The sequence below is a fragment of the Erythrolamprus reginae genome, chromosome 1 (assembly GCF_031021105.1).
Source record: "Erythrolamprus reginae isolate rEryReg1 chromosome 1, rEryReg1.hap1, whole genome shotgun sequence".
Taxonomy (NCBI): Eukaryota; Metazoa; Chordata; class Lepidosauria; order Squamata; family Dipsadidae; genus Erythrolamprus; species Erythrolamprus reginae.
In genome coordinates, this window is record NC_091950.1 from 35,701,262 (window position 1) to 35,728,560 (window position 27,299).

A 27,299-nucleotide genomic window follows, 5' to 3' on the forward strand; every position below is an offset into this window, starting at 1 on the left:
CCCCAGGGGAAGAGCCTTCTCTGTGGCGGCACCGGCCCTCTGGAACCAACTCCGCCCGGAGATTAGAACTGCCCCTACTCTTCCTGCCTTCGGTAAACTCCTTAAAACCCACCTTTGCCGTCAGGCATGGGGGAACTGAAACATCTTCCCCTGGGCATGTTTAATTTATATATGGTATGGTTGTGTGTATGTCTGTTAGTATATGGGGTCTTTTTAAATCTTTAATATTTTAAATTGTCAGATTATTTATGATTTGTTTCCACGTGTTGTGAGCCGCCCCGAGTCTTCGGAGAGGGGCGGCATACAAATCTAAGTAATAAATAAAATAAAATAAATAAATAATAAATAAATAAATAAACCTAGAACTTCTTTTATCTTTTGTATCTATTTTATTGTATTTTTATTATTGTTGTTAGCTGCCCCCAGTCCTTCGTGATTGGGCGGCATAGAAGTCAAATAAATAATGAATGAATGAATGAATGAATGAACAAACGAACAAACAAACAAACAAACAAACAAACAAACAAACAAACAACGGCCCAAAGGCACTTGGGAGCTTCAGAGAAGTTTCCCTGAAGCCTCTGGAAGGCGAAACGATCTTCCCTAAGGCCAAAAATCAGCTGGCCAGTGCATACACCACCTATGGTATGCGCATGCCACAGGTTCACCATCATTGCTCTAAAGGGTCTTAAGTGGGGAATAGATAAGTAATATAATGCTGAATGAGGTTAGTATTTGGCATTTTGTTAATTGACAGCAGTCCAGCTTCTCCTACCATGTTGCCTATCCGTACATTATTCTGTATAGATTATTTCATATTTTTGCTTGATATATTTTTGAAACTTTTTTTTGCAGTTTGCCTTTCTGTACACTTTCCATTAAGTTATCCTTTCTCGGAGAGAAGGCATATTGGAGGTGGGTTGGAATGGGATTACTGCTGTCAAAACAAACACTTAAATAAAAAAAAAAATCTTCCCCCAGAATTGGATAAAACTCATTAGAAGCCAGCTTTAAGTTTCTTATTTCTTTCGCTGGACAGCAGAAGACAAATAAAGGCATAAACATCAAATAAATAAATAAGTAAGTAAGTAAGTAAGTAAGTAAGTAAGTAAGTAAGTAAGTAAGTAAGTAAGTAAGTAAGTAAATAATAAACAAACAAACAAACAAACCTGCTTTTAGCTATAGGCAGATCATTTCTATCCTTTAAAAAAATGGCCCAATCTAATTATTATTATTTTTGTGCCTTTGAGTCAATGTTGACATTTGTGACTGCCTGGACCAGTTTTCTGCAGTTTTCTTGGCAAGATTTCAGAAGTCGTCGTTGGTCTATTTCCTAGGATAGGAAGACAGCAACTAGCCCAAGGTCACCCAGCTGGCTTTGTGCTAAAGCAGGATGGTGGTTTGTAGTTTGGTGCTTAACCACGACACCAAACTGGTCCTTAAGTGAATGTATATGTTAACTATAGTGTCTGGATGAAGTGTTCTGAGTACATGTAGTCCTCAACTTACAACCATTTGTTTAGTAATGTTCAAAGTAATGACGACGGTGAAAAAAATGACTTAGGACCGTTTTTCACACTTATGGCTGTTGAGCATCCCAAACAGGGGTGGGTTCTAACTTACCTCGCTGCCAGTTCGCTTCCTCCCATGCTGAGTGCAGGCGCAGTGGCAAAAAATCCCCCAAAATCCCCCCCCAAAAAGCCAAAAAGATAGCGACACATGTGCTGAGCCAGAAAATCAGCTTCTGCACATGTGCCGAAGAAAAACAAATTCCAAACATACACACACACACTGATTTTTTTTAAAAAGATGGCACGCCCACGGACCACCACTGACTGAACCAGTTCCGTGACGTCATTGTGACATCACCAGGTTTTTTTTTTCCAAACTGGGAGGAACCCACCTCTGATCCCAATGGTCATATGATCAAAATTCAGATGTTTTGCAAACTGGTTCGTATTTATGATGTTACGGTGCCGCAAGGCTGTGATCATCTTTTGTGGCCTTCTGACAAGCAAAATCAATGGGAAACCCAGATTCACTTAACCACCATGTTACCAACTGAACAACTGCAATGAGTGTGGCAAGAAAGTTCATCAAAATGGGGCAAAACTCACTTAATTGTCTTGTTTGGCAACAGAAACTAAGGGCTCAATTATAGTCTTAAGTCAAGGATTACCTGTACTTCTTATTTTCAGCCTTTCAAATATGTAATACAGTCATTTATCAAATGATGTTGATGTACATAGAAACATCCCGGTAGAAACATAGAAGATTGATGGTAAAAAAAAGACCTCATGGTCCATCTAGTCTGTCCTTATACTATTTCCTGTACTTTATCTTAGGATGGATATATGTTTATCCCAGGCATGTTTAAATTCAGTTACTGAGGATTTACCAACCATGTCTGCTGGAATTTGTTCCAAACCTCTACTACTCTTTCAGTAAAATAATATTTTCTCATGTTGCTTCTGATCTTTCCCCCAACTAACCTCAGATTGTGCCCCTAATTCTTGTGTTCACTTTCCTATTAAAAACACTTCCCTCCTGAACCTTATTTAACCCTTTAAGCCACGTTAAGCAACGTGAGAAAATATTATTTTACTGAAAGAGTAGTAGATGCTTGGAACAAACGTCCAGCAGACGTGGTTGGTAAATCCACAGTAACAGAATTTAAATATGCCTGGGATAAACATATATCCATCCTAAGATAAAATACAGGAAAGTTTTACTTTCTTACTGTTTCAGCTTATAAATACATAAACCAGCATTTAACACACAGTTTCTACTACAGCAGTCACAGAGAACATAATAGGAATAGCAGAGAGAGAGAAAATCACGCTTCTGGCTCCCTCTTATGGCAAACCGTAACACTAACTCTTAAAGCAATAGTGTTTCAATACATTTAAGCATACATTGTTGGTTTGTTTAAAATACAGTGATCCCTCGAGTTTCGCGATCTCGATCGTCGCGAAACGCTATATCGCGATTAAAAAAAATATATTAATTTTAAAAAAACCCACTTCCGCGTTTGGCTTCGGGAGTCAGCTGGGAAGCGGCGCGGCTGTTTTAAAAGGTCGCAGTCGGCCTGGGGGGCTTCCCAGCACCCCCCCGAACCCCCAACCCGGGTTCGGGGGGGTGCTGGGAAGCCCCCCAGGCCGGCTGCGACCTTTTAAAACAGCCACGCCGCTTCCCAGCTGAGTCCTGAAGCCAAACGCCAAAGGCGAACTTCCGCGTTTGGCTTCAGGACTCAGCTGGGAAGCGGCGCGGCTGTTTTAAAAGGTCGCAGCCGGCCTGGGGGGCTTCCCAGCACCCCCCTGAACCCCCAACCTGGGTCTTCCCGGCCGCCCACGCAAAGGGGAAACCCCGGCTCCTCGCTGATGCCCGCCGCTCGCCCGCCCGCCAGCAAGAGGGGGAAGACCCAGGGAAGGTTCCTTCGGCCGCCCAGCAGCTGATCTGCTCGGTAGCGTAGCAGCAGCAAGGAGCCGAATTGGGGATTCCCCTTTGCGTGGGCGGCGGGGAACGCAAACTCCACCATCTACGCATGCGCGGCCATAGAAAAAAAGGGTGCGCATGCGCAGATGGTGTTTTTACTTCCGCAACCCTACATCGCGAAAAATCGATTATCGCGAGGGGTCTTGCAACGGAACCCTCGTGATAATAGAGGGATCACTGTATTGCCAAACCCAACCAGTTATGTACATAGTACGTACTAACAATATTGATGCCGACACACCTAAAATTCCAGTTATCTTCTATATGTCAGTAGGGTTTATGGGGTGTTCAGTGATGGGTAGCATCTCTGGTGTAGGGCATGTCATGTCCTTTTATGGCAGCTCATTTTAGGGCAGCTTTTAGGTTCACCTTTGGCCCTCACCTGTCACTCAGCTCTCACCCGTGGCTCTTAGAAGTTGTCGCATGCACAATGGCCACAGCCCGGGCAACAGCTTCTACAGGCTGATTAGTGACAGAATTTTGAAATTGCTGCAGTCAAAAATACTGTTTCTTCTGTGACTTATATGGTGTTGAAGTATTTTCTCTATTTTTTGCTCCCAAAAGTTTTATGGAGATCTGTGTGTTACAAAGCCAGGGTGGCACAATGGTTAGAGTGCAGCACTGCAGGCTACTTCAGCTAACTGCTAGCTGTAGTTCATCAGTTCAAATCTCACCACCGGCTCAAGGTTGATTCAGCCTTCCATCCTTCCGAGGTGGGTAAAATGAGGACCCATATTGTTGGGGGCAATATGCTGATTCTGTAAACCGTTTAGAGAGGGGCTGTAAAAGCACTATGAAGCGGTATATAAGTCTAAATGGTATGCTACATTATGGAGCAGTTTCTTACGTTACCAGCTAAAACAATGTTGATTCACAAATTGCAATATTGTACTTCGGGGTGTGGCTAACAATCAGGTGTTCATCCACCTGATGGCATTTCTTGGTTATGTACATTTTCCCATATATTAACACCACAGTTTGCTCTAGGGAACCAAGTCATACATTATACTGTTCTCCTGTTGATCAGATACATCCAGATGCATCAGCAAGATGCCCTACCCATACTACATACAGTAACAGCTGACACACACTCAGTGTTTACCCAGCATGTATACATCACAACAGATGTGCGGTTTGCTGTTCAGATCCTAGACATCATGACTTAGATCAAAAGCCAAACTGCATATACCTTAAATAGGGGGAAATCTATCCTTAAACATATCCCAGAAAACTGATTCTGGATTTATCTGATAGCTTGACTTTCAATAAAATAAAATTCCTGCATTTATTTAATTCTTAACAGCAGTGGCTGCTTTCGGACACTGCACAAATCAAGCAATAATTTTAGCATGCCAGCCCCAGAGCAATCTCTATTCCCCACCTGATCTCTCCCACAGAAGTGCTACAAGAAACAGCATGAAGGCATTATGGTCTACTAGTGGCTAAGGCACTAGGCTAGAAATAGGAGATTGTGAGTTCTAATCTCGCTTTAAGTATGAATGGTGGTTGGGTGACCTTGGGCCAGTCAATCTCCCTCAGCTCAATTCACCTCCCAGAGCTATGGTGAGGATTGCAGGGAAAGGTATTAGAAACATAGAAGAGTGACAGTAGAAAAAGACCTCACGGTCCATCTAGTCTGCCCTTATACTATTTCCTGTATTTTTTATTTAGGGTGGATATGTTTATCCCAAGCGTGTTTAAATTTAGTTACTGTGGATTTACCAACCACGTCTGCTGGAAGTTTGTGCCAAGCATCTACTACTCTTTCAGTAAAATATTTTCTCACGTTGCTTCTGATCTTCCCCCCAACCAACCTCAGATTGTGCCCCCTTGTTCTTGTGTTCACTTTCCTATTAAAAACACATCCCTCCTGAACCTTATTTAACCCTTTAATATATTTAAATATTTTGATCATGTCCCCCACTTTTCCTTCTGTCCTCCAGACTATACAGATTGAGTTCATGAAGTCTTTCCTGATACGTTTTATGCTTAAGACCTTCCACCATTTTTGTAGTCTGTCTTTGGACCCGTTCGATTTTATTAAATTGTATTAAATGTATTCATTGTTTTGAGTTATTTATAAAAATAATAAAGGCGGGATAAATGTCTATGGAGATTCTCAGTCATCCAGGTCATGGTGCTTTTTCAAGAGGCAACTGGACTTTCTGGTTTTTCTCTGAAGACATTTCGCTTCTCATCCAAGAAGCTTCTTCAGCTCTGGGAATCTCCTGCCTTTAATCAAAATCATAAATAAGAATAAATGATATGAAAGTCTTAAAATTTCAAGGCTTTCCATGGCTAGTTCTCCTTTGACTTCTGGAAAGTTAACTCACCTAGCACCCACCTTGATGTTATTTCTGCACAGGGCCATAACTAACATAAGAATTTGAGGTAAGGATGGGCGGAGATATTTAAAAAGAGCACCTGCAACTTCTGTCGCAGAAGCTGTTTCTATTCAAGCTGGAGAATATATTGCAGTTATTAGAGTCTATTTGTAATCTCTCCTTTAATTATTTTTTATTGCTGCTTCCTCTTATAAGTTACTTCAGCCCTCTTGTCAGTTAGTTGTTTGTTTCCAGTGAAAATCTTATTTTTTGTTATTTCTTAATCTGATTAAGATTTGGGAGGGTTGAGGTTCCCAAATTGGAAAAATCTGGGAAGTTTTCCCTTTTTAATAAAAGGAGATAAACCCAGACAGGCAACTTAATCAGGAACTAAACAGATCTGATGTGTGTCTCAAAGGTGCTTTTTCTTCCAAGAGAAACCAGGCTGGGTTTCTCTTTTATTTTCCTCAAGAAAAAAAATAGTTGCCTTTTGAAGCAACTTCCAGACAACTGTGACCTGGGTGACCTAGAATCTCCACACACTTCTAGAATACAAAAGAAATTATTTCTTTTATTATTATTATTTATTGGATTTGTATGCCGCCCCTCTCTGTGAACTCGGGGCGGCTAACAACAGTGGTAAAAACAGCATGTGACAATCCAATAGTAAAATAGCTAAAAATCCTTGTTATAAAAACCAATCGTACATACAAACATACCATGCATAAATTGTAGAAGCCTAGAGGGAAAGAATATCTCAGTTTCCCCATGCCTGACAACAGAGGTGGGTTTTAAGGAGCTCACGAAAGGCAAGGAGGGTGGGGGCTATTCTAATCTCTGGGGAGAGTTGGTTCCAGAGGGTCGGGGCCGCCACAGAGAAGGCTCTTCCCCTGGGTCCCGCCAAACGACATTGTTTAGTTGACGGGACCCGGAGAAGGCCCAGTGTTATTGGACACACAAGGAATTTGTTTGCATATGCTCTCAGGGCACATAAAAGAAAAGATACATTTGTTAAGAATCATGAGGTACAACATTTAAGGATGGTCATAGGGTTCAAATAAGCAATCAGGAAACAATCAATATTAATAAAAAATATTAAGGATACCAGCAACAAGTTTATTTTATTTATTTGTTTGTTTATTAATTGGATTTATATGTTATAGCTACAGTCATAAGTGGGAGGAGATGGGCGATAGGAACAATGAGAAGACTAATAGTAATAGTAATGCAGCCTTACTAAATACACTACAGTACTCAAAAAACATAAAGGGAACACTTAAACAACACAATATAACTCCAAGTAAATCCAGCTTCTGTGACATCAATCTGTCCACTTAGGAAGCAACACTGATGGACAATCAATTTCACATGCGGTTGTGCACATTCAACTTTGTACTGAACAAAGTATTCAATGAGAATATTTCATTCATTCAGATCTGGGATGTGTTCTTTGAGTGTTCCCTTTATTTTTTTGAGCAGTATAGTTTGGCAGTGGTGAGGGAATTATTTGTTTAACAGAGTGATGGCGTTTGGGGGGGGGGAGCAACTATTCGTGTGTCTAGTAACTCAATCAATCAATCAAATCAATCAATAATTAATAAAGTTGTCTTGGTGTGCAGTGCCTTACAGTGTTTCCCAATCTTGGCAACATGAAGATATCTGGACTTCAACTCCCAGAATTCCCCAGCCAGCATTTGCTGGCTGGGGAATTCTGGGAGTTGAAGTCCAGACATCTTCATGTTGCCAAGATTGGGAAACACTGCAATGTGTGTGTCTGTCCCGCGGACAAGACTATTCTAACCCCTCCCGCCAGTCCCCACGCGTGAAAACACGCATACACGTACACAGTTAAGGCGAGATGCCACCGCGGGTCAAAGTTTTTCCTTCGAGCCAATCTGCACGTCCGGGTCGATCCCCACAAGAGAGCGACCGGCGCGGTGACCTCAGTACCTGGAGGAGCCACTCAGGAGGCGGGATGGTACACAGGGAGGCTCCCGGCAAGGCGAGGCCGGGGCCCCACCCAGGGCAGGCTGGGCGAAGGCGCGACGCCTCCGGTTGTGAGCGGGCCGCGCTGCACGTCCCCTCAGGATGAAAGATGACGCTCCGGCGGGAGGCGTGTCCGACCCGCGGAGCTGAAACATCTCAAGCCCGCTCTCTCGCTTTCAGCTGCGGCAGAGGCGACATGTCGCTGGTGGCTTCCCGTAGCCGCCTGTATCCGGCGCTGCTGGTCCCCCTTCTCCTCCTCCTCCTCCTCGCCCGGCTCTCCAGAGGCGCTGCAGAGGAACCCCCGTCGGCAGAGCAGCGCTGCTTTTGTCAGGTGAGCCGGCCGGCAGGTAAAGCCGGTGTGCGGGCTCCGGATCCAAGCTCTACGCTTGGGCAGGGGTAGGCACAGTTGGCTCTTCTGTGACCCGTGGACTTCAACTCCCAGAATTCCTGAGCCAATCGTGCTAGCTCAGGAATTCTGGGAATTGAAGTCCACATGTCAGAAGAGCCAACTTTGCCTACCCCTGGGCTTGGGGGAGATGTGGGAATTGGGGAGGAGGCGCGTCCTTTCTTTGAGCTCCCCCACCCGGCTCTGAAAAGGGAAGGGTTGCTTATCTCTGGAGAATCGGTGGATCATTTAGAATCAAGATCACCTGAAGTGTTTATGATGTCTCCGAAAGGCCACACTTAGAGTACTGCATTCAGTTTTGGTCAGGCACCATGTAAAAAAGGATGTTGAGACTGTAGAAAGAGTGCACAGAAGAGCAACAAGGATGATTAGGGGACTGGAGGCTAAAACAGATGAAGAATGGTTGCAGGAACTGGAACCTAGTCTAATGAAAAAAAGACCAGGGGAGACATGATAACTTTATTTATTTTTTTCTTTCTCTCTCTCCTTTCCTTCCTTCCTTCCTACCTTCCTTCCTTCCTCTCTCTTTCTTTCTCTCTCTCTCTCTCTCTCTCCCTTCCTTCTTTCCTTCCTCTCTTTCTCTTTCTCTTTTTCTTTCTCTCTCTGCCTTCCTTTCTTCCTTCCCTCCATCCTTCCCCCCCTTCCCTCCTCCCTTCCCTCCTTCACTTGCTTACTTACTTGCCTTCTATGCAGCCCAAACCCTTGGGAATCAGGGTGGCTTCCAGTATCTTACAGTATCTCAGGGGCTGCCACAAAGAAACAGGGAGTGAAGCTATTTTCAAAAGCACCTGAGGGCAGGACAAGAAGCAGTGGGTGGAAGCTGAACAAGGAGAGAAGCAACTTAGAACTTTAAGGAGAAATTTCCTGACAGTTAAAACAGTTAATCAGTAGAACAGCTTGCCTCCAGAAGTTGTGAATACTGGAAGTTTTAAAGAAGATGTTGGCTAACGATCTGTCTGAAGTAGTGTAGGGTTTCCTGCCTAGGCAGGGGGTTGGACTAGAAGACCTCCAAAGTCCCTTCCAACTCTGTTGTTGTTGTTGTTGTTGTTGTTGTTGTTGTTGTTGTTGTTATTATTTGATGGAAGAGTTGCAGTACTGTAAACGCCAGGTCAGCAAACGCCAGGTCAGCCAGCCGGGCTTCTCAAAGCTTTAACCCTGACTAGGTAGCCCCAAGGCGCAAGCTTGCTCTGTAATTTAGACTGGGATCATAAAAGGAGAAGGGCCATTTAGCACTACAGGAGCCAGGATCCTGCTGCCTTTCTGAATAACTTCATTCCCACGGGCTATCTGGTTCTGCCAGGAGAAATGATGGGGCTTGGAGGATTGGGAGAAAGAAGCTTTGATGTTTAAAAGGGATTACCTGCGATGATACATTTTATTAGGATTGAGGATAGCTTGGTGTTAGTTGAGGCTACATTCTTAAGACATTTTATGGATTTCAGCTTGGCTCTCTTCTGTGTAAAACAAATCGTTGAAATGAAGTTGAACAGAGGAGAAGGCTCTTGTACAGCATCCTTCCAGATGTGTGGGAAACTTAGAAATTTTGCAGTTTGGGGACCCAGATGCTTGGTTTGTTCCTTAATTACAAGGACCCAGATGCTTGGTTTGTTCCTTAGGATCTGTGGCTATCTTGGTAATTTGCTTAAAAATTTTTTTTGAGAAATTCATAATAATAATAATAATAATAATAATAATAATAATAATAATAATAATAATAATAATTGTTGTTGTAAAGCAAAGAAGCACCAATTTCAAACACTCTTATGTAGTATTTCTAATGATACCCTTAGGCTAAACAAAGATTTGTAGCTGTGTTTTGTTTGCTGTCTGATATATGGGGATTTTGTGATTAGTCACATCCACTGTTAAGTGGGATTTTAATATGCTTTTGAAATTCACTAGTCTAAAATGTTTGTGACCCCTGGCTCAACATATATAGCCATTGTAAATTATAAACCATAGGAACTCTGAATCTAGCAAACTGTAATTTAGTGAATTATTTGAACCAGGCCTGAGCATTCCCAATGCCAAAATACAATCTGGAACTTTACATACCGCAGTAGACCTCATTGGATTTATTACAACTTCTGAGTAGACATGTAGAGCAAACCAACTAAACATTGTTTCTAGTTGTGTGGTTGTGTGGACCAATCTTTCATTTGAAACTAATTTGTCAAACCTAGACTATGATTGATAAAAACAAGAACTCTTCCAAAGAGATTTTTTTCTATTGATTTAGAAGATGCTGTCTGTGAGTGGGATGGGTGACTGTTTTTAAGGTGTTGTTTTATTATGATGATTTATTCCAATGGACAGTTTCACTTAACATAGGTTTAGTGTGGATGATTCATTGCACTGTATTATGTTGTGTAATTGGAGGAGTCATTATACAATATGGCAGTACTGTATACTAGAATAAGTTTCCGAATTGCTACCTATCTGAAAGAGCCTTTAGCTTTCACAATTATTTTCTTAAATCTACAATATGAGGACAGGGATTATATAGCCCAAGTTGTGTTGATTGTGATACATTGTAAAGCCTATTTCTCCTAAATTTAATCCACTGAGGACGCAGCCTTCATGTCTTTAGGAAAAAATAAAAAACCCAAGTTTTCTTGTGGCTTCTCAGAAACACATTGCTGTTATCTCTGGATAGATTGTGCTAAGTATTCTGGATCTACTTAAAGATCCTCTGTTTTTATTTTTTTATTGCTAATTACCATGCCTATGATAAGAATAAGTACCAGTTAGGGAAAAAATGTAGCGTAGTGTTGAGCTGTGGGATCCTTGGTGATCTCTGAACTTGGTTTTCTTGCAGATGTTTCTTTACCAAACTAGGTAACATCATCCGCATATTAAAAATCATTAGCATGCAGCTGTTCTCATCTGCTAGCACTGATTATGTTACATAGTTTGGTAATGAAATGGCTGGAGAGCTCAGAGCACCAAGAAGAAACCTGATGATCTCCAAATGTTTAGATACCCCAATACCATTAATTCTAACCTTCATCGCTCATCTCAAGAGATGTAATCCAAAGTGGGTACCAGATTTGGGTGATATGTGTGCTGCTTTTTCTAATCATGTTTTCTTCTGATGGTATGTTTTTGTTTTTCCAATTTTGTGCAAATATTATTCTTTTAGCTGTTGCTACGTGTATTATCAAACACTGTGTTCCTTTTTTATAGGTTTCAAGTATTATTCCCAATAAGCATATTTCCAGTTTCATCTCTATTTTTTCTTTGGTAATCTCTTCTAGTAGTATTTTAATTTTATTCCAATAGTATTTTGAGCATCTTTTAAGGTAAAGGCTCTCTCCCATTTTGTAGGCTTGAATTCTAAAAATATATACACAATATATTATGATTGTGCTTAAGATGTATTTCTGACTGGCCTTTATGGAGTTCTTAATGGCTGGTTCCATTGGAGGATGTGAGAGTTTTAGTAGAAACATTGATAAAACATACAATGATTAAAAATAATTGTATGCGTTTGCAAAGCTTGCCAACCAAACCAACTCTTTCTCAACTCTCAAACCAACAAGGAAGTGAGACATTGCTACCAGCTGTGGGGTTTTGTCAACAAATTGTGTTAGCACTCCAGTGTAAAACTTTTAAATGTGACTAATAACTTGAATTGTAGTAGGCAGAAGTCAAATGGGTAGCTTGTAGGAATCTCTCTCTGTCTCTCTGTCTTTCTCTCTCTCTGTCTCTCTGCAACTTCCTTGTAAGGCACCACATGCTATAAATCTCCCTTCCCCGGAAATTATTCTTTTCTGAGCTGTTTGTCAAAGTTTTGGCTCACATTTGGTTTCTGAAGCAAACAACCACACAGCTAAAACAATAACTGAGCAACTTGAATACATTTGTTTTAAATGATAGATTACTGAATGGATCCCTTCTTCCTCCCTTACAGCAGAGGTGATGATGATTAAATTAATTTAAGCCCTGTCTGTTTTTTGTTTAAAAAGCACCCAGATTATGAAAAGAACCAATAATCCACATAAAACAGGATTGTCTTTCAACAAAATGAAATAGGTAACAATTTTCTTGCTTGTCATTTTTAAGTTGTTGGGTTTTTTTAAAAAAGCCCACTTAAGTAGAATGGTTTTTACTGCTCATGAGAAAAACAGGGAACATATGTTTTTCTTTGTGTGTGAAAGAGAGAGAGAGAAAAAAAGAGAGAGAGAAAGAAACATAAAAACATAGAAGATTGACTGCAGAAAAAGACCTCATGGTCCATCTAGTCTGCCCTTATACTGTTACCTGTATTTTATCTTAGGATGGATATATGTTTATCCCAGGCATGTTTAAATTCAGTTACTGTGGATTTACCAACCACGTCTGCTGAAAGTTTGTTCCAAGGATCTACTACTCTTTCAGTAAAATAATATTTTCTCACGTTGCTTCTGATCTTTCCCCCAACTAACCTCATTGTGTCCCCTTGTTCTTGTGTTCACTTTCCTATACAATACACTTCCCTCCTGAACCTTATTTAACCCCTTAACATATTTAAATGTTATGCTTTTATGATTCTATGTTTCTAGTTATTTTTAATGACTTAATGACAATCATTAAGTGTTGTACCACATGATTCTTGACAAATGTATCTTTTTCTTCTATGTACGCTGAGAGCATATGCACCAAGACAAATTCCTTGTGTGTCCAATCACACTTGACCAATAAAAATTCTATTCTATTCTATTCTAGTTATTTTTAATCCAAATGACAGTCATTTGAAATGATCAGATGGTATTACAGTATATTCAAAGTTGGTTCAGAAACTTATAACCCAAGGCTCAAGTTGCTATTTTAAACTTCTAACTTCTGCATGGTCTCAAACAAAAATGAACGTAATCTTGGATGGCTGAAAGAGGGTTCTGGACAGGACTGGAGATACCACTGTTTTCAATTGAGGGTATTTGGATGGAGAAACAACAGGCTTCAACAGCAGCCCATCAGCCAGTGATGGCCTGCTGCCAATGCGGGCCACTCTCTCGAGCAGTGTTTCCCAACCTTGGCAACTTGAAGATATCTGGATTTCAACTCCCAGAATTCCCCAGCCAGCGAATGCTGGCTGGGGAATTCTGGGAGTTGAAATCCAGATATCTTCAAGTTGCCTAGGTTGGGAAACACTGCTCTAGAGTAGTAGTAAAATTGAGGTTACGTGCGCAGTTGCATGTGACCGCCATGTGTGTGTATGCCTCCATGCAAGATTTGGCTTCTGTGCATGCGCAGGAAGCCAAATCTCACACAAGGACGCTCGCCCGTGTGAAATTTCAGTGATTTTCACCATTTTTTTTGCTCCTGCGCATGTGCAGAAGCAAAGAGATCAGTGAAAAATCGCTGGAATTTCATGCGTCTGAGCATCCTCGCATGGGATTTGGCTTGCTGTGCATGCGCAGAAGCCGAATCTTCCGCCGACACACATGCACTCATCCACCGTCTTCCCACGTGTCTGCACCGGCCTCTGGGATTGCACCGTTTAGCAGTGGTGGCAGGCAGCCCTTCATTGCCTGGTATGATGGAGTGGCTATGAGTGGGGGATCCCTTTGTATCTTGTGGGTTTACCAGTTTTGGTATTGGATAGGGTTATACTGCCCCAAATGAACTGAATGGGGGGAGTTCCTCCTAGAGCCAGAATTCCTGCTCAAGGAGCAGGTAACAATTGCGGTTAGGAGAACCTTTCCTCAATTTTGTGTTATATACACAGTTGTGTTCTTTCCTGGATTCCCGCAGCCTGCACTGGTTGCCCATTAGTTTCCGGACACAGTGTTGTTAATGACCCATAAAGCTCTACATGGCATCGGACCAGAATACCTACAGGACCGCCTTCTGCTGCACGAATCCCAGCGGCCAATTAGGTCCCACAGAGTTGGCCGTCTTCGGGTCCCGTCGACTAAACAATATCGTCTGGCGGGACCTAGGAGAAGAGCCTTCTCTGTGGCGGCCCCGGCCCTTTGGAATCAACTCCCCCCCGGAGATTAGAACTGCCCCCACCCTCCTCGCCTTCTGCAAGACTCTGAAGACCCATTTATGTCATCGGGCATGGGGGGATTAATGCCCCCCTTCTGACTAGTAAGACTTGAGTATGGTATGATTGGGTAGTAGCGATTGTTTCTTAGTGATAGTGGGTTTTTAATTTTAGTTTTTAACCATTAAATTTGTACTATATTGTTGTTGTTGTTGTGAGCTGCCCTGAGTCCTCAGAGAGGGGCGGCATACAAATCTAATAAATTATTATTATTATTAATTATTATTATTGGAAAGCTGTTTTCATAGTAATTCATGTCTTGGTCATCTCACATATGGACTATCACAGTATGCTGTACATGGGGCTACCCTTGAAAAATATCCAGAAGCTTCAGTTGGGGAGGGGTGTAGCTACATAGGGAGTTCTGGGTGCCCCTAGGACAGTGTGAACAGTATTAAGTGCCAGTTTGCTTTCAGGTCAAATTCATGGTGTTGGTTTATCACCTTTAAAGGCTTTTAGGAGATGGGATCAGGTTACTGTTGTACATACTCCTGATCAGTTGGAGGATGATGAAGATATTGAGGACTCGGATTCAGATAGTGTTTATGAAGTAGTGGGGGGCCCGGGGTTACAGGTAGTAGAACAGGTGGGAGGCCAGCCACAGGATGGGGCTATGAGTTCAGGATCTAGCGAGGGAGAATCAGATGCTCGCTGGGTTAATCCTAAATCCAGAAGAATTCAGAAACATAGAGAGCAAAGGTCTGGAAGAAGATATTAAGGAGAGGAATGGGTTAAATATTGTACTGAGGTAATTGGCACGTCAGGGGGCTAGTGGAGAAAAAGGGTGGAGTTTCAACGTTGCTGAAAAGAAATGCATTGGTTGCCGATCAGTTTCCGGTCACAATTCAAAGTGTTGGTTATGACCTATAAAGCCCTTCATGGCACCGGACCAGAATATCTCCGGGACCGCCTTCTGCCACACGAACACCAGTTAGGTCCCACAGGGTTGGCCTTCTCCGGGTTCTGTCAACTAAACAATGTCATTTGGCGGGACCCAGGGGAAGAGCCTTCTCTGTGGCGGCCCCGACCCTTTGGAACCAACTCCCCCCAGATATCAGAGTTGCCCCCACTCTCCTTGCCTTTTGTAAGCTCCTTAAAACCCACCGCTGTCGTCAGGCATGGGGTAATTGAGACTTTCCCTCCCCCTAGGCTTATAAAATTTATGCATGGTATGTTAGTATGTATGATTGGTTTTTAAATTGGGGTTTTAAATGAACTTAATTAACTTAAATATTGGATTTGTTTACATTGTATTATTGCTGTGAGCCGCCCTGAGTCTGTGGAGAGGGGCGGCATACAAATCTGATAAATAAGTAAGTAAGTAAGTAAGTAAGTAAGGAAGGAAGGAAGGAAGGAAGGAAGGAAGGAAGGAAGGAAGGAAGGAAGGAAGGAAGTGCTTTTGCCACGCTAAAGTAAGCCAAAGTATTTTGTATTGTATTTAGTCAGTGCTGCTGTGTTTTTTAAAACTATGTAGTTAGGAAATAAATCTTGTCTAAGTGAAGCAGGAAAAGGAATGTGAGAAATGTGGCTAAGAGAGAGATAACAGACCGATTGATGTCTGGAATGTGTTGAAGTACAGGAGAGCAGAGAAATAAACGGAGTTGCTTTATTCATGAAATGATGCATTCAATGAGAGTTATTTGTAATTACTAAACTTCTACCAGAAACCAGAACAGTTACCTGAAGAACCTTTTTGTTCTATTTACATTGACCTAATCAGGTTGAGGGGTACATTATAGACCCCTTCTGCTAAATAATTCTGACCAAATTCCAATTGGGGAGCATAGAAAAGAGAGGTTTTCTATCATTGCTATTTTGCTTAAAAGAATGCCACATTGTTTAAAACAAAAAAAGAGTTAGGATTCATAAACCAGAAAGAAGCCCTAATAGTACTGTGGGGCAAAGCCATAACTACTGGTTTGAGTAACACTAAATTAAGCCAAACATCCTTTCCCCTCAAAAAGGAAATGTAAAAATGCGAGGCAATAGGAGAAGATGGAGTGAATGCTTCATCTCCCCTTCTAGTTTCTGTTGTGGTTAGCTCTGCCCCAGCTCCTGCCCCAAGGACTGTGGATGTGGGGGAGACATCCACATGCTGCAGGCCTGTTCCCCCCCCCCCGGTGGAATCTGATGATGAAGGCTCCTCTGACCAAGAAGACATGAGTGACAGGGAGGAGGAGAGTGTGGCAGACAGCTCAGAAGGAGATCAATTATCTAGCTCCCCCTTGGATTCAGAACAAGAGTTAATGATACAGCCACGCATGCTGAGAGCGATGCATAGGCAACAACAACTGAGAGATTATTATCAAAGAAAATGAGGCCACCTGTGATTGGGTGGGGCTGTGGTAATTAGTGAGGCTGCTATAAATAGCAGCCTGTGGGTTTGGCCATTATGGAGGATTATCTGATCCTTGTGTTTCGTGACTGCTTTCCTGACTTTGACTTTTTGTGTGCTGATTTTTCCCTGCTTTGAACCTAAACCAGAGCGAAGTGTGTTTCACTTTGTGAAAGAAGGACTTTGAATTGCCTCACAGCTGCAAGATAAGTATCACAGGACTGATAAGGGACTTGTATAAATTACCGGTTTGTTTGGAGACGAGTGCTCTTTGTTATAACAAAAGAGGGCTTAGTTTAAGTGAATTTTCCTTATAAAGAACATTGTTTTGAATTTTCAAACGTGTGTGTGTGTGTGTCTGAAATTTGTACCTGTGAATTTTTGGGAGGATTCTACCAGAGAGCCCAACAGAACAGTTTCAAGGATGTTTGTACACATTGAGAGCACAATTTTCTTTCAAGCATAGAGATAATTTGGATGTCCGTAATTCAGAATTTAATTTTAACTAAATGTTTAGTAAATTGTTACAGAGATTATTTTTTTCTTTTAAAAATATCTAATCCTCTTTTTTTCTCACTAGGTCACTGGTCATTTAGATGACTGCACTTGTGATGTTGAGACTATTGATACTTTCAACAATTATAAGCTTTTCCCCCAGCTGCAAGAACTTCTGCAAAGTGATTATTTCAGATATTACAAGGTACTTGTTTACTTTTCTTATGCATATACAGTACACCCATATTTATTGCCACATTCTCTTTTTGGGAAAAGCATAGTGGAGTAAGAAACACTAAGCCAAAGTAATTTATTTTTTATTTTTTATTTTTTTTAATTTATTTATTTTGTCCAATACACAATGAGGGTTTTAGTGGGTATATATCTATATACACATAGTAAAATACATGATGAAGGTTATAGAGGAGATACTCATAGTAAAATATATCTAAGAAATAATAGAAAAGAAGATATAGTAATAGAACATATCAATGAAAGAATAGAAGAAGAGATATAGGAATAGAAGAAAGGCATAGGAGATATAGGAGAGCAATAGGACAGGGGACGGAAGGCACTCTAGTGCACTTGTACTCGCCCCTTACTGACCTTTTAAGAATCTGGATCGGTCAACCGTAGATAATCTAAGGGTAAAGTGTTGGGGGTTTGGGGATGACACTATGGAGTCCGGTAATGAGTTCCACCCTTTGACAACTCGGTTACTGAAGTCATATTGTTTACAGTCAAGTTTGGAGCAGTTAATATTAAGTTTAAATCTGTTGTGTGCTCTTATGTTGTTGTGGTTGAAGCTGAAGTAGTTGCCGACAGGCAGGACGTTGCAGCAAATAAGAAATAAAAAAAATAAAATAAAAAATAAAATTAAAAAATTAAAAAAAGAGGTAAAAACCTTTTTTTTACTTACAATAGCAATAGCACTATATGACACTTCACAGTGCTTTACAGCCCTCTCTAAGCAGTTTACAGAGTCAGCATATTGCCTCTAACAATCTACGTCCTCATTTTACCCACCTCAGAAGGATGGAAGGCTGAGTCAACATTGAGCCTGGTGAGATTTGAACTGCCAAATTGCAAGCAGCTGGCAATCAGCAGAAGTAGCCTGCAGTACTGCATTCTAACCACTGCGCCACCGAGGCTCTTATTACTTGCTATAACCATCTTACTACCTCCTTTAAACTTAATTTTTTTTTGTTTGCGGATCTCACCAGCTCCATTCCAACCCAAACCTTCTAAATCTTTCTGGCTGAGGAAGTCCGGGAATTGAAGTCCATATATCTTAAAATTGCCATATTTGAAAAACATTGTTGTAAACGGTGAGCCCGCCTCACTTATTTTGTACTGATCACTTCTGTATTTTACCCACAGCCATTCTGCACCAATTTGTTCTTGACATTATCAAGGGAATCACTAATCTTCTTTTCTTATCTGCCCAGAGTTGAACTAATTTCTAAACTATCCACATATTTTCATGCTTGCTTTACTTCTACTACATACAGCTGTTAACACATATGCCAACTAATTTTCAACTTCTCATTCAGACAAAACAGTCTGTAATTCAGGCTTATTTACATGATATGTTTTTCTAAATCCAAAAATGTACAAAATATTTCTTCAGACAAAACATTTGCATCTGTTACATTTTTAATGTTCTCGGTGTGTTTATAAGTCATTTTATCATCTTTTTCCTTGGGGGCGAATATATCATTTATCACATTAATTTCAACTACATTATTTCAGGTATGGCTATTACCCTGAAACAAACCTCTGAATTACTCCTTCCAACATTCCCTCACTATCATTTCATTCATAATGTACTTGGGGAAAAGGAATCCTCAATCTGAGTATTGTATTGGCAGTTCTGTGTTAGCAAAAACTTCAGAAGAGAAGGATTTAGGGGTAGTGATTTCTGACAGTCTCAAAATGGGTGAGCAGTGTGGTCGGGAAGTAGGAAAAGCAAGTAGGATGCTTGGCTGCATAGCTAGAGGTATAACAAGCAGGAAGAGAGAGATTATGATCCCGCTATATAGAGTGCTGGTGAGACCACATTTGGAATACTGTGTTCAGTTCTGGAGACCTCACCTACAAAAAGATATTGACAAAATTGAACGGGTCCAAAGATGGGCTACAAGAATGGTGGAAGGTCTTAAGCATAAAACGTATCAGGAAAGACTTAATGAACTCAATCTGTATAGTCTGGAGGACAGAAGGAAAAGGGGGGACATGATCAAAACATTTAAATATGTGAAAGGGTTAAATAAGGTTCAGGAGGGAAGTGTTTTTAATAGGAAAGTGAACACAAGAACAAGGGGACACAATCTCAAGTTAGTTGGGGGAAAGATCAAAAGCAACATGAGAAAATATTATTTTACTGAAAGAGTAGTAGATCCTTGGAACAAACTTCCAGCAGAGGTGGTTGATAAATCCACAGTAACAGAATTTAAACATGCCTGGGATAAACATATATCCATCATAAGATAAAATACAGAAAATAGTATAAGGGCAGACTAGATGGATCATGAGGTCTTTTTCTGCTGTCAGTCTTCTATTTTTCTATGTTTCTATTCCAAATCATTTCATCATTTTCATTTGTAAAAATAATTTTTCATTCCTCCACTATAACTCCATAAACACCCATGATATTCCAAATCTCTTACATTTGACATTGTTACTAGAGGCTGCTATATTCCCTTTCCCCTTCACTCATTTAGTTTATAGTAATTTAATTCCTGATTATTTTTCATACTCTGCAGAACCAACTATAAAATAGTTCAGCATTTTCTTTTTTCTTTTAATGCTTATTTTTTGAGAATGCTTATTGTGCATACAGTAGGTAGGTATGTTTACTTTTTTAAGGAATCAAATCTGAGACAAAGGTCTCAGTATTATTTTTGAAATTCTTAAAAATGTTGTCCATAAAGAAGAAGAAACACTGTTTATGGGCTTCAAGAATGGTGGAAGGTCTTAAGCATAAAACGTATCAGGAAAGACTTAATGAACTCAATCTGTATACTGTAGTCTGGAGGACAGAAGGAAAAGGGGGGACATGATCGAAACATTTAAATATGTGAAAGGGTTAAATAAGGTTCAGGAGGGAAGTGTTTTTAATAGGAAAGTGAACACAAGAACAAGGGGACACAATCTGAAGTTAGTTGCGGGAAAGATCAAAAGCAACATGAGAAAATATTGTTTTACTGAAAGAGTAGTAGATCCTTGGAACAAACTTCCAGCAGACATGGCTGGTAAATCCACAGTAACTGAATTTAAACATGCCTGGGATAAACATATATCCATCCTAAGATAAAATACAGAAAATAGTATAAGGGCAGACTAGATGGACCATGAGGTCTTTTTCTGCCGTCAATCTTCTATGTTTCTATGTGGTCTATACAGTTTGGTGAAAAGAAATGGTTTAAGCCACCAGGCTAAAAACCAGAAAACCAATAAGTGACCAGTTTTAATTGTAATCCTAGTCCTGTCTTAGTCATGAAAAGCAGCTGGGTGACTTTGGGTCCAGTCACTCTCTCAAAGTGGATCTCTGCTCTCAGGATTTTTGTTATGGGCAAAATAGGAGGAGGAAGAGGTTATTAGGTATGTTAGCCACCTTGAGTTATTCATCAAATAATAGAGGTGAGAAGGCAATAATTAAAAACATGCTTTCATGGGTTGCCAAAAATATATTGCATTTAATTAGATAGGCTTAAGATACAGAAGGATCTTGACAGACTTGAACATTGGGCTATCTAACAAAATGAAATTCAGTGGCGAAAAAAATAAGGTTCTACATTTGGGCAAGGAAAACAAAATGCACAGGTACTGTATATATGGTACCTTGCTCAACAGTAGTAACTGTGAGAGGGATCTTGGAGTCCTAGAGCAGTGTTTCCAAACCTTGGCAACTTGAAGATATCTGGACTTCAACTCCCAGAATTCCCCAGCCAGCATTTGCTGGCTGGGGAATTCTGGGAGTTGAAGTCCAAATATCTTCAAGTTGCCAAGGTTGGGAAACACTGTCCTAGAGGACAATCATTTAAATATGAGCCAGCAGTGTGCAGCAGCTGCCAAAAAAGCCACCACAGTTCCAGGCTGTTCAAGATCACGTGAAGTGTTAAACCACTTTATAAGGCCTTGGTAAGGTCACACTTGGAATACTGCGTTCAGTTTTGGTCACCACGGTGCAAAAAGGATGTTGAGACTCTAGAAAAAGTGCAGAGAAGAGCAACAAGATGATTAGAGGAGGCTAAAACATATGAAAAATGGTTGCAGGGACTGGGTATGTCTAGTTTAATGAAAAGAAGGACCAGGGGAGACATGATAGCAGTGTTTTGATATCTCAGGGGTTGCCACAAAGAAGAAGAAATCAAGCTATTCTCCAAAGCACCTGAGGCAAGAAGCAGTGGATGGAAACTAATCAAGGAGAGAAGCCACTTGGAACTAAGGATAAATTTCCGGACAGAACAATTAATCTGTGGAACAACTTGCCTCCAGAAGTTGTGAATGCTCCAACACGGGAAGATTTTAAGATGATGTTGGATAACTACTAGTCTGAAGTAGTGTAGGGTTTCTTGCCCAAGCAGTGGGTTGGAATAGAAGATCTCCAAGGTCCCTTCAAACTCTGTTGTTTTGTTCTCTTCTCTTCTGTTCTGTTCTATTCTATTCATTCCAACAGTCAATACTACACAGTTCAGCCCATTTTTCAGTTTCATGACTTACCCTTGGTTAAAATATATAGTGTTTTGATTATTTAGAATCACAGTATAGAACGAGTGTCAATCTCAGATCAGGGTTTATATTTGACCTGGGGGGCCAGGTGGGTATGGCTAGGGTGAGTGTGGCCAGCTTGGCGTCAATCCTGCAGCTCGCTGCCAGTGAAAATACAGCTGGGGCAGTGTGCTTATCTCTTCTGGGCTCTGTTTTCAGCCATTGTTGTGGTTGGCTTTGGCCCAGCTCCTGCCCCAGGGAATGTGGAGGTGGAGGCAGGGGAAACGTCAACATGTCCTAGGTCTGTTTTGTTGCCGGCAGAGTCAGGGAGTGCAGTTTCCTTGGACGAAAAAGAAGGTGGGGGTGACTTGGAAGAGGGGGGCTTGGCACACAGCCCAGGAAGCCAATCACCATTATCTTCGGTTGATTCGGATGAGGAAGTGTTAGACCCAAGCAGACACAGAATTATGCATCGAAGAGACCAATTGAAGAAATATTACAGGAGATAAGAGAGGCCACCTGTGGTTGGGTGGGGCTCCAGTAATTAGAGCTGCTGATATAAATAGCAGCGTGCTAGTTTGGCCGTTGTGGAAGATTATCTGATCGCAGTTCTTCAGGATCGTGCCTCGCTGTTTCTGAACTTTGTGGATTTTTCACGCCTTTGACACCAAAGCAGAGCAAAGTGTGTGTGTGTTTCACTTTGTGGGAAGAAGGAGGGCTGTGACGTTTTTTCACAGCTACTAGCTAAGTCCTTAAGGACTGATTAAGGGACTTGTACAGCCTACAAGGTTGTTTTGGGGAAGAGTGCTCTTTGCAATACAAAAAGGGTGCTTTGTTTCTTTTGAATTTTGTAATAAAGGACATTGTTTTGAATTTTCAAACGTGTGTGTGTCTGAAATTTGTACCCGTGAATTTTCGGGAGGCTTCTACCAGAGAGCCCGGCAGAACAAGCCACAATGGCCTCCTACAGGTTTCTGCCAGTGAAAAGGGAGCAGAGGGCTGTAGGAGGCTGTTGCAGCCCAAAATGGAGTCTGGGAGGGCTGCAGGAAGCCCTCATGAGCTTTGTTTTCACTGGCAGAGGCACTGTGGGCCAGTTTTTCACTGTTTCCACGGTGGCCCTGCAGGCCAGATCTAAGCACCTGGCAAGCTAGATCCAGCCCACAGGCCTTGAGTTTGACACTCCTGGAAGAAAACACTAGAAATAAGTGACCATATTTTTACTTCAGCCTTGGTTTGTGTATAATTTAAACACAGTGTTCACTCTTTTCTCCTCTTTTTACCAGGTTAACCTGAAGAAGCCTTGTCCTTTCTGGAGTGATGGCAGTCAATGTGGAATTAGACACTGTGCTGTTAATCCCTGCCGATCTGTAAGTGCCAGGAAACAAAATAAGTTCTTTTAGAAAAACTGTCTGGCTTCTGTTTATTTTGTTGATAATATGACTCAGGGAATACATAATTCATGGAGCTCTGCTAGCCGTCCATCTTCTCCAAATGAGGATCATCAGATATTTCTTCAGAATTTCATCAGAGGGAAATACGAATCCAACAATGGAGAGAAGCCTAGACTTTCTAGCTCCTTGTACCACCTCCAATCCCTTTAATACATTGAAGGCGGGTATATAAATATCACACGGAATTAGCAATATATTGGAAGTACCGAAATTATACACTGCCCGTAGCACCTTTTTTAGCCTGGAACTTGCCAGATTGTCAAAAGTGAATTTATATTTTTTTTACAAAATCTTGTAAAGTTAAAACCAGGGAGCTGAAGGACCACTATGCTTTCATGTCTCTTTAAGATCTTTCATTTATTTATTTATTTATTTATTTATTCATTCATTCATTCATTCAATTTTTATGCCGCCCTTCTTCTTAGACTCAGGGCGGCTTAAAACATCTTAGCAATAGCACTTTTTAACAGAGCCAGCATATTGCCCCCACAATCCAGGTCCTCATTTTACCCACCTCGGAAGGATGGAAGGCTGAGTCAACCTTGAGCCGGTGATGAGATTTGAACTGCTGACTTACAGATCTACAGTCAGCTTCAGTGGCCTGCAGTACAGCACTCTACCTGCTGCGCCACCCTGGCTCATGAATCTGTTTGGTGAATCTGTTTTCTGACCCACCTTCTGATTTGAATGGGTGAAGGAAAAAAAAGGCCTCTTGAAATTCTGAAATGTCTTTTTTCGATTCTTGTATTTTGTATTTTTTTAGATCAATGATAAGAATTAGTTTTAATGGATTAGTTTTTGAAATCTCCTTTTAAAAAACAAATGATGGCCCCTTTTTGTTTTTATGGATGTATTACTTATATTTCTGGTGTTTATAATTTAGTTCCCCTTTTGATATTGTTCTGCTATTATAGATCATTGGATGATCTTTGTGATGCTTTCTCTATTGGTTAATTTCTGGTTTGAAAATAATTTCATCTGAAGGAGAATTAAATACCATTTGTCTTATTTTGTGTTCTGTCTGGGTCCCCCCAGACGCCAACACCAACCAAAAAGAGTATCCAAACACACTGGTAAAAAGCAAAGGCAGTTTATATAATTCAAAGCAAACACAGGTAACAAAAACTGTTCTTACAGACAGGAACACTATGAAGCTTCACAGAGGTTTCACGAAGGCCAGGCAATAAAACAGGATTCTTACTGGCAAAACCAACGCTGGAGATAATAAAACCCACGCCTCCCCCAAGTCTTCCAGACTTCTAGGCCACAAGCCAAGATCAGAGACTCCGAGGATCGAAGCAAGGTCACAGGACTCCCAATTGATAACTCTCCACAAGACTGTAAGGGCGGGCCTGCCTTTTCAACCCTGCTGAGGAGAACCACACCCAAACCCAGCTGTTGCCAATTCAGGGATGGAAATACCTTTCTAATTGGCCCCGTCTTTGAGCTGCTCGTCGCTGCCTCATGTCTATTAGAGCCTGTGCGTCTTCATCCAATGAATCCAGGCTACTAGCTGGGGAGAGCCCCCCCCCCGGGGGTCTCAGGCTGCTCTCCCTCCTCCTCTTCCTGACGTTCCTCTCCCCCGTCTGCCTGTTCCTCCCCCTCCTGTTCACTGTCCTCCTCCTCTGGGCATGGATCCGGCAGAGATCCAGCCGGTCCCTGAGGAGCCTCAGGCTGAATCACAACATTTTGTGATGGAGTAATAAAAATTAAATGATTAAAAAAAGGATCATGACTCATAAAAAAGCCACAGGTTTTTACTTAAAGCTTGCTGGCTCTGGATTGTAAGCCTAATTTTAACAAAAAGTATTGAAACAGCTATGCTGGTTTGTCTAAGAAAGCATAGTTAAAACAAATCATGGCTTCATGTGATCCTTGAAATCAGACATGACAATCCAGGGTTTAAACTTTCTATTGAAATTGCTTCTACAGCAAAAAAAAAATGGTAGTGGAACCAAAAATTAAAACACTTACAGTGGTTTTACATTGGCTTATCAAATAAACGCATCAAATTCGCTATAATATTGTTTTTTATTATTGTTGTGAGCTGCCCCGAGTCTTCAGAGAGGGGCGGCATACAAATCTAATAAATTATTAATTAATTATTATTATTGACCTCATTATCTCTTATTTTCAGGAAGAGGTTCCTTGTGGAATTAGATCAGAGACTAATAAGGTAAGCATCAAACAGATCCAGTCAGAACTCACTGGATCCAGGATAACTGTCCCATTCTCTCTATATATTTGAAGAGACCAATTAACCATTAGATTTTCTCCCCTTAAAGTAATGATATTTTGATTTATGAGTCATCGTGATAATCATCAACTGTCTTGGCTAGGCCTGTCATTCCAACTTCAAATGAGTATTGTGCATTTAAGATCCCCAAAAACATACATCCTTAAAAATGCTCATAGGTTTGTCTACTGTTGTGGTTGGCTCTGCCCCAGGAAATGTGGAGGTGGAGGCAGGGGAAACGGCAACATGTCCTAGGCCTGTTTTGTTGCCGTCAGAGTCAGGGAGTGCAGTTTCTTCGGACGAAGAAGAAGGTGGGGGTAGGAGTGACTTGGAAGAGAGGGGCTTGGCACACAGCCCAGGAAGCCAATCTCCATTATCTTCGGTGGATTTGGATGAGGAAGTGTTAGACCCACGCAGGCGCAGACTTATGCATCGAAGAGACCAATTGAGGAAATATTACAGGAGATAAGAGAGGCCACCTGTGTTTGGGTGGGGCTCCAGTAATTAGAGCTGCTGCTATAAATAGCAGCGTGCTAGTTTGGCCGTTGTGGAAGATTATCTGATCGCAGTTCTTCAGGATCGTGCCTCGCTGTTTCTGCACTTTGTTTGTGGATTTTTCACGCCTTTGACACCAAAGCAGAGCAAAGTGTGTGTGTGTTTCACTTCGTTGGAAGAAGGAGGGCTGTGACGTTTTTTCACAGCTACTAGCTAAGTCCTTAAGGACTGATTAAGGGACTTGTACAGCCTCAAGATTGTTTTGGGGAAGAGTGCTCGTTGCAATACAAAAAGGGTGCTTTGTTTCTTTTGAATTTTGTGATAAAGAACATTGTTTTGAATTTTCAAACGTGTGTGTGTCTGAAATTTGTACCCTTGAATTTTCGGGAGGCTTCTACCAGAGAGCCCGGCAGAACATCTAGTAACGAATGGTTTAGCTAGAATAGAAACAAACAAGAGGGTTTTTAAAAAAATCGATCACAAGGAAAGACTTTGAGAGATCCTGAGTGGCCTGAGGCCCAAATGGCAGGCACACAAGAGTTGACCTGAGGATTGCTGGTTGCCAACTCACAGCGGTGAATCCGCCTCAATAAGTTTCACATCTCCTGTCATCTTGTTTTACAGTATTCAGAAACAGCTGCTGACGCTCCCTTGGCTGAAAAGTGCGAAAAGGCAGAAAACCTTGGGGCTGTTGACAAATCTTTGAGGTATAATTTCTTTTTCTGGATAAACATGATGGTGGGGTATTTGCTGGCCGCATGCATTTTCTTCTTCCTCTAGAACAGTGCTTCTCAATTTTTTTCTGTTACGCCCCTCCAGGAAGAAGTAAACATTTCACACACACCCATAACATTCCACCAGGATGATTATTTGCAATATTTGGCACATTTTTGCTGAAAAAACTTAAGCGGCTTATCAGTGTGATTGGGGTACAGTGTTCTCTCTAAATTTTTTTTGGGGTGGGCAGAAAAGTATAGTGTCTGAGCGGCAGTCCCTTCGGGACTGGGCGACACAGAAATAATAATAAAATTTCCCTCTCGGCTTCTGGGCAGGTTTGGAAAACTCTGAGTTGATGATGATTTTTAAGTGAGCAATTGCTCACTGCTCAGCTTAGAGGGAACTATGGGTGCAATGTGTTTAAGTGACTCCTTAATTTATTTGGCTTCGTGCTGTCCACTGCCAACATTTTTAGACACAGTAAACATACTGGTCTTTCCTTGTCTCCCACCATAGTCACAGTGAAGCCAAGCGCTACATACGCTTTGTCATTTAAAAAAAAAAATTATTATTATTATTTATTAGATTTGTATGCCGCCCCTCTCCGTAGACTCG

General features: G+C 41.3%; 2 protein-coding genes across 2 annotated transcripts in view; one reads left to right on the plus strand and one right to left on the minus strand.

Moving 5' to 3' along the window:
- PSMC6 (proteasome 26S subunit, ATPase 6) overlaps positions 1 to 8,036 on the minus strand; it is a 36,045-nt gene extending 28,009 nt beyond the window's left edge. Inside the window, exon 1 of the mRNA XM_070749414.1 lies at positions 7,664 to 8,036. The gene's annotated coding sequence lies outside the window, so the exon portion shown is untranslated. The remainder of the gene's footprint in view (positions 1 to 7,663) is intronic.
- ERO1A (endoplasmic reticulum oxidoreductase 1 alpha) overlaps positions 7,852 to 27,299 on the plus strand; it is a 53,198-nt gene continuing 33,750 nt past the window's right edge. Inside the window, exons 1-5 of the mRNA XM_070749402.1 lie at positions 7,852 to 8,136; positions 17,158 to 17,277; positions 23,069 to 23,152; positions 25,374 to 25,412; positions 26,592 to 26,674. Of these exons, the coding sequence (XP_070605503.1) occupies positions 7,915 to 8,136; positions 17,158 to 17,277; positions 23,069 to 23,152; positions 25,374 to 25,412; positions 26,592 to 26,674 (548 nt within the window). The 5' untranslated portion in view covers positions 7,852 to 7,914. The remainder of the gene's footprint in view (positions 8,137 to 17,157; positions 17,278 to 23,068; positions 23,153 to 25,373; positions 25,413 to 26,591; positions 26,675 to 27,299) is intronic.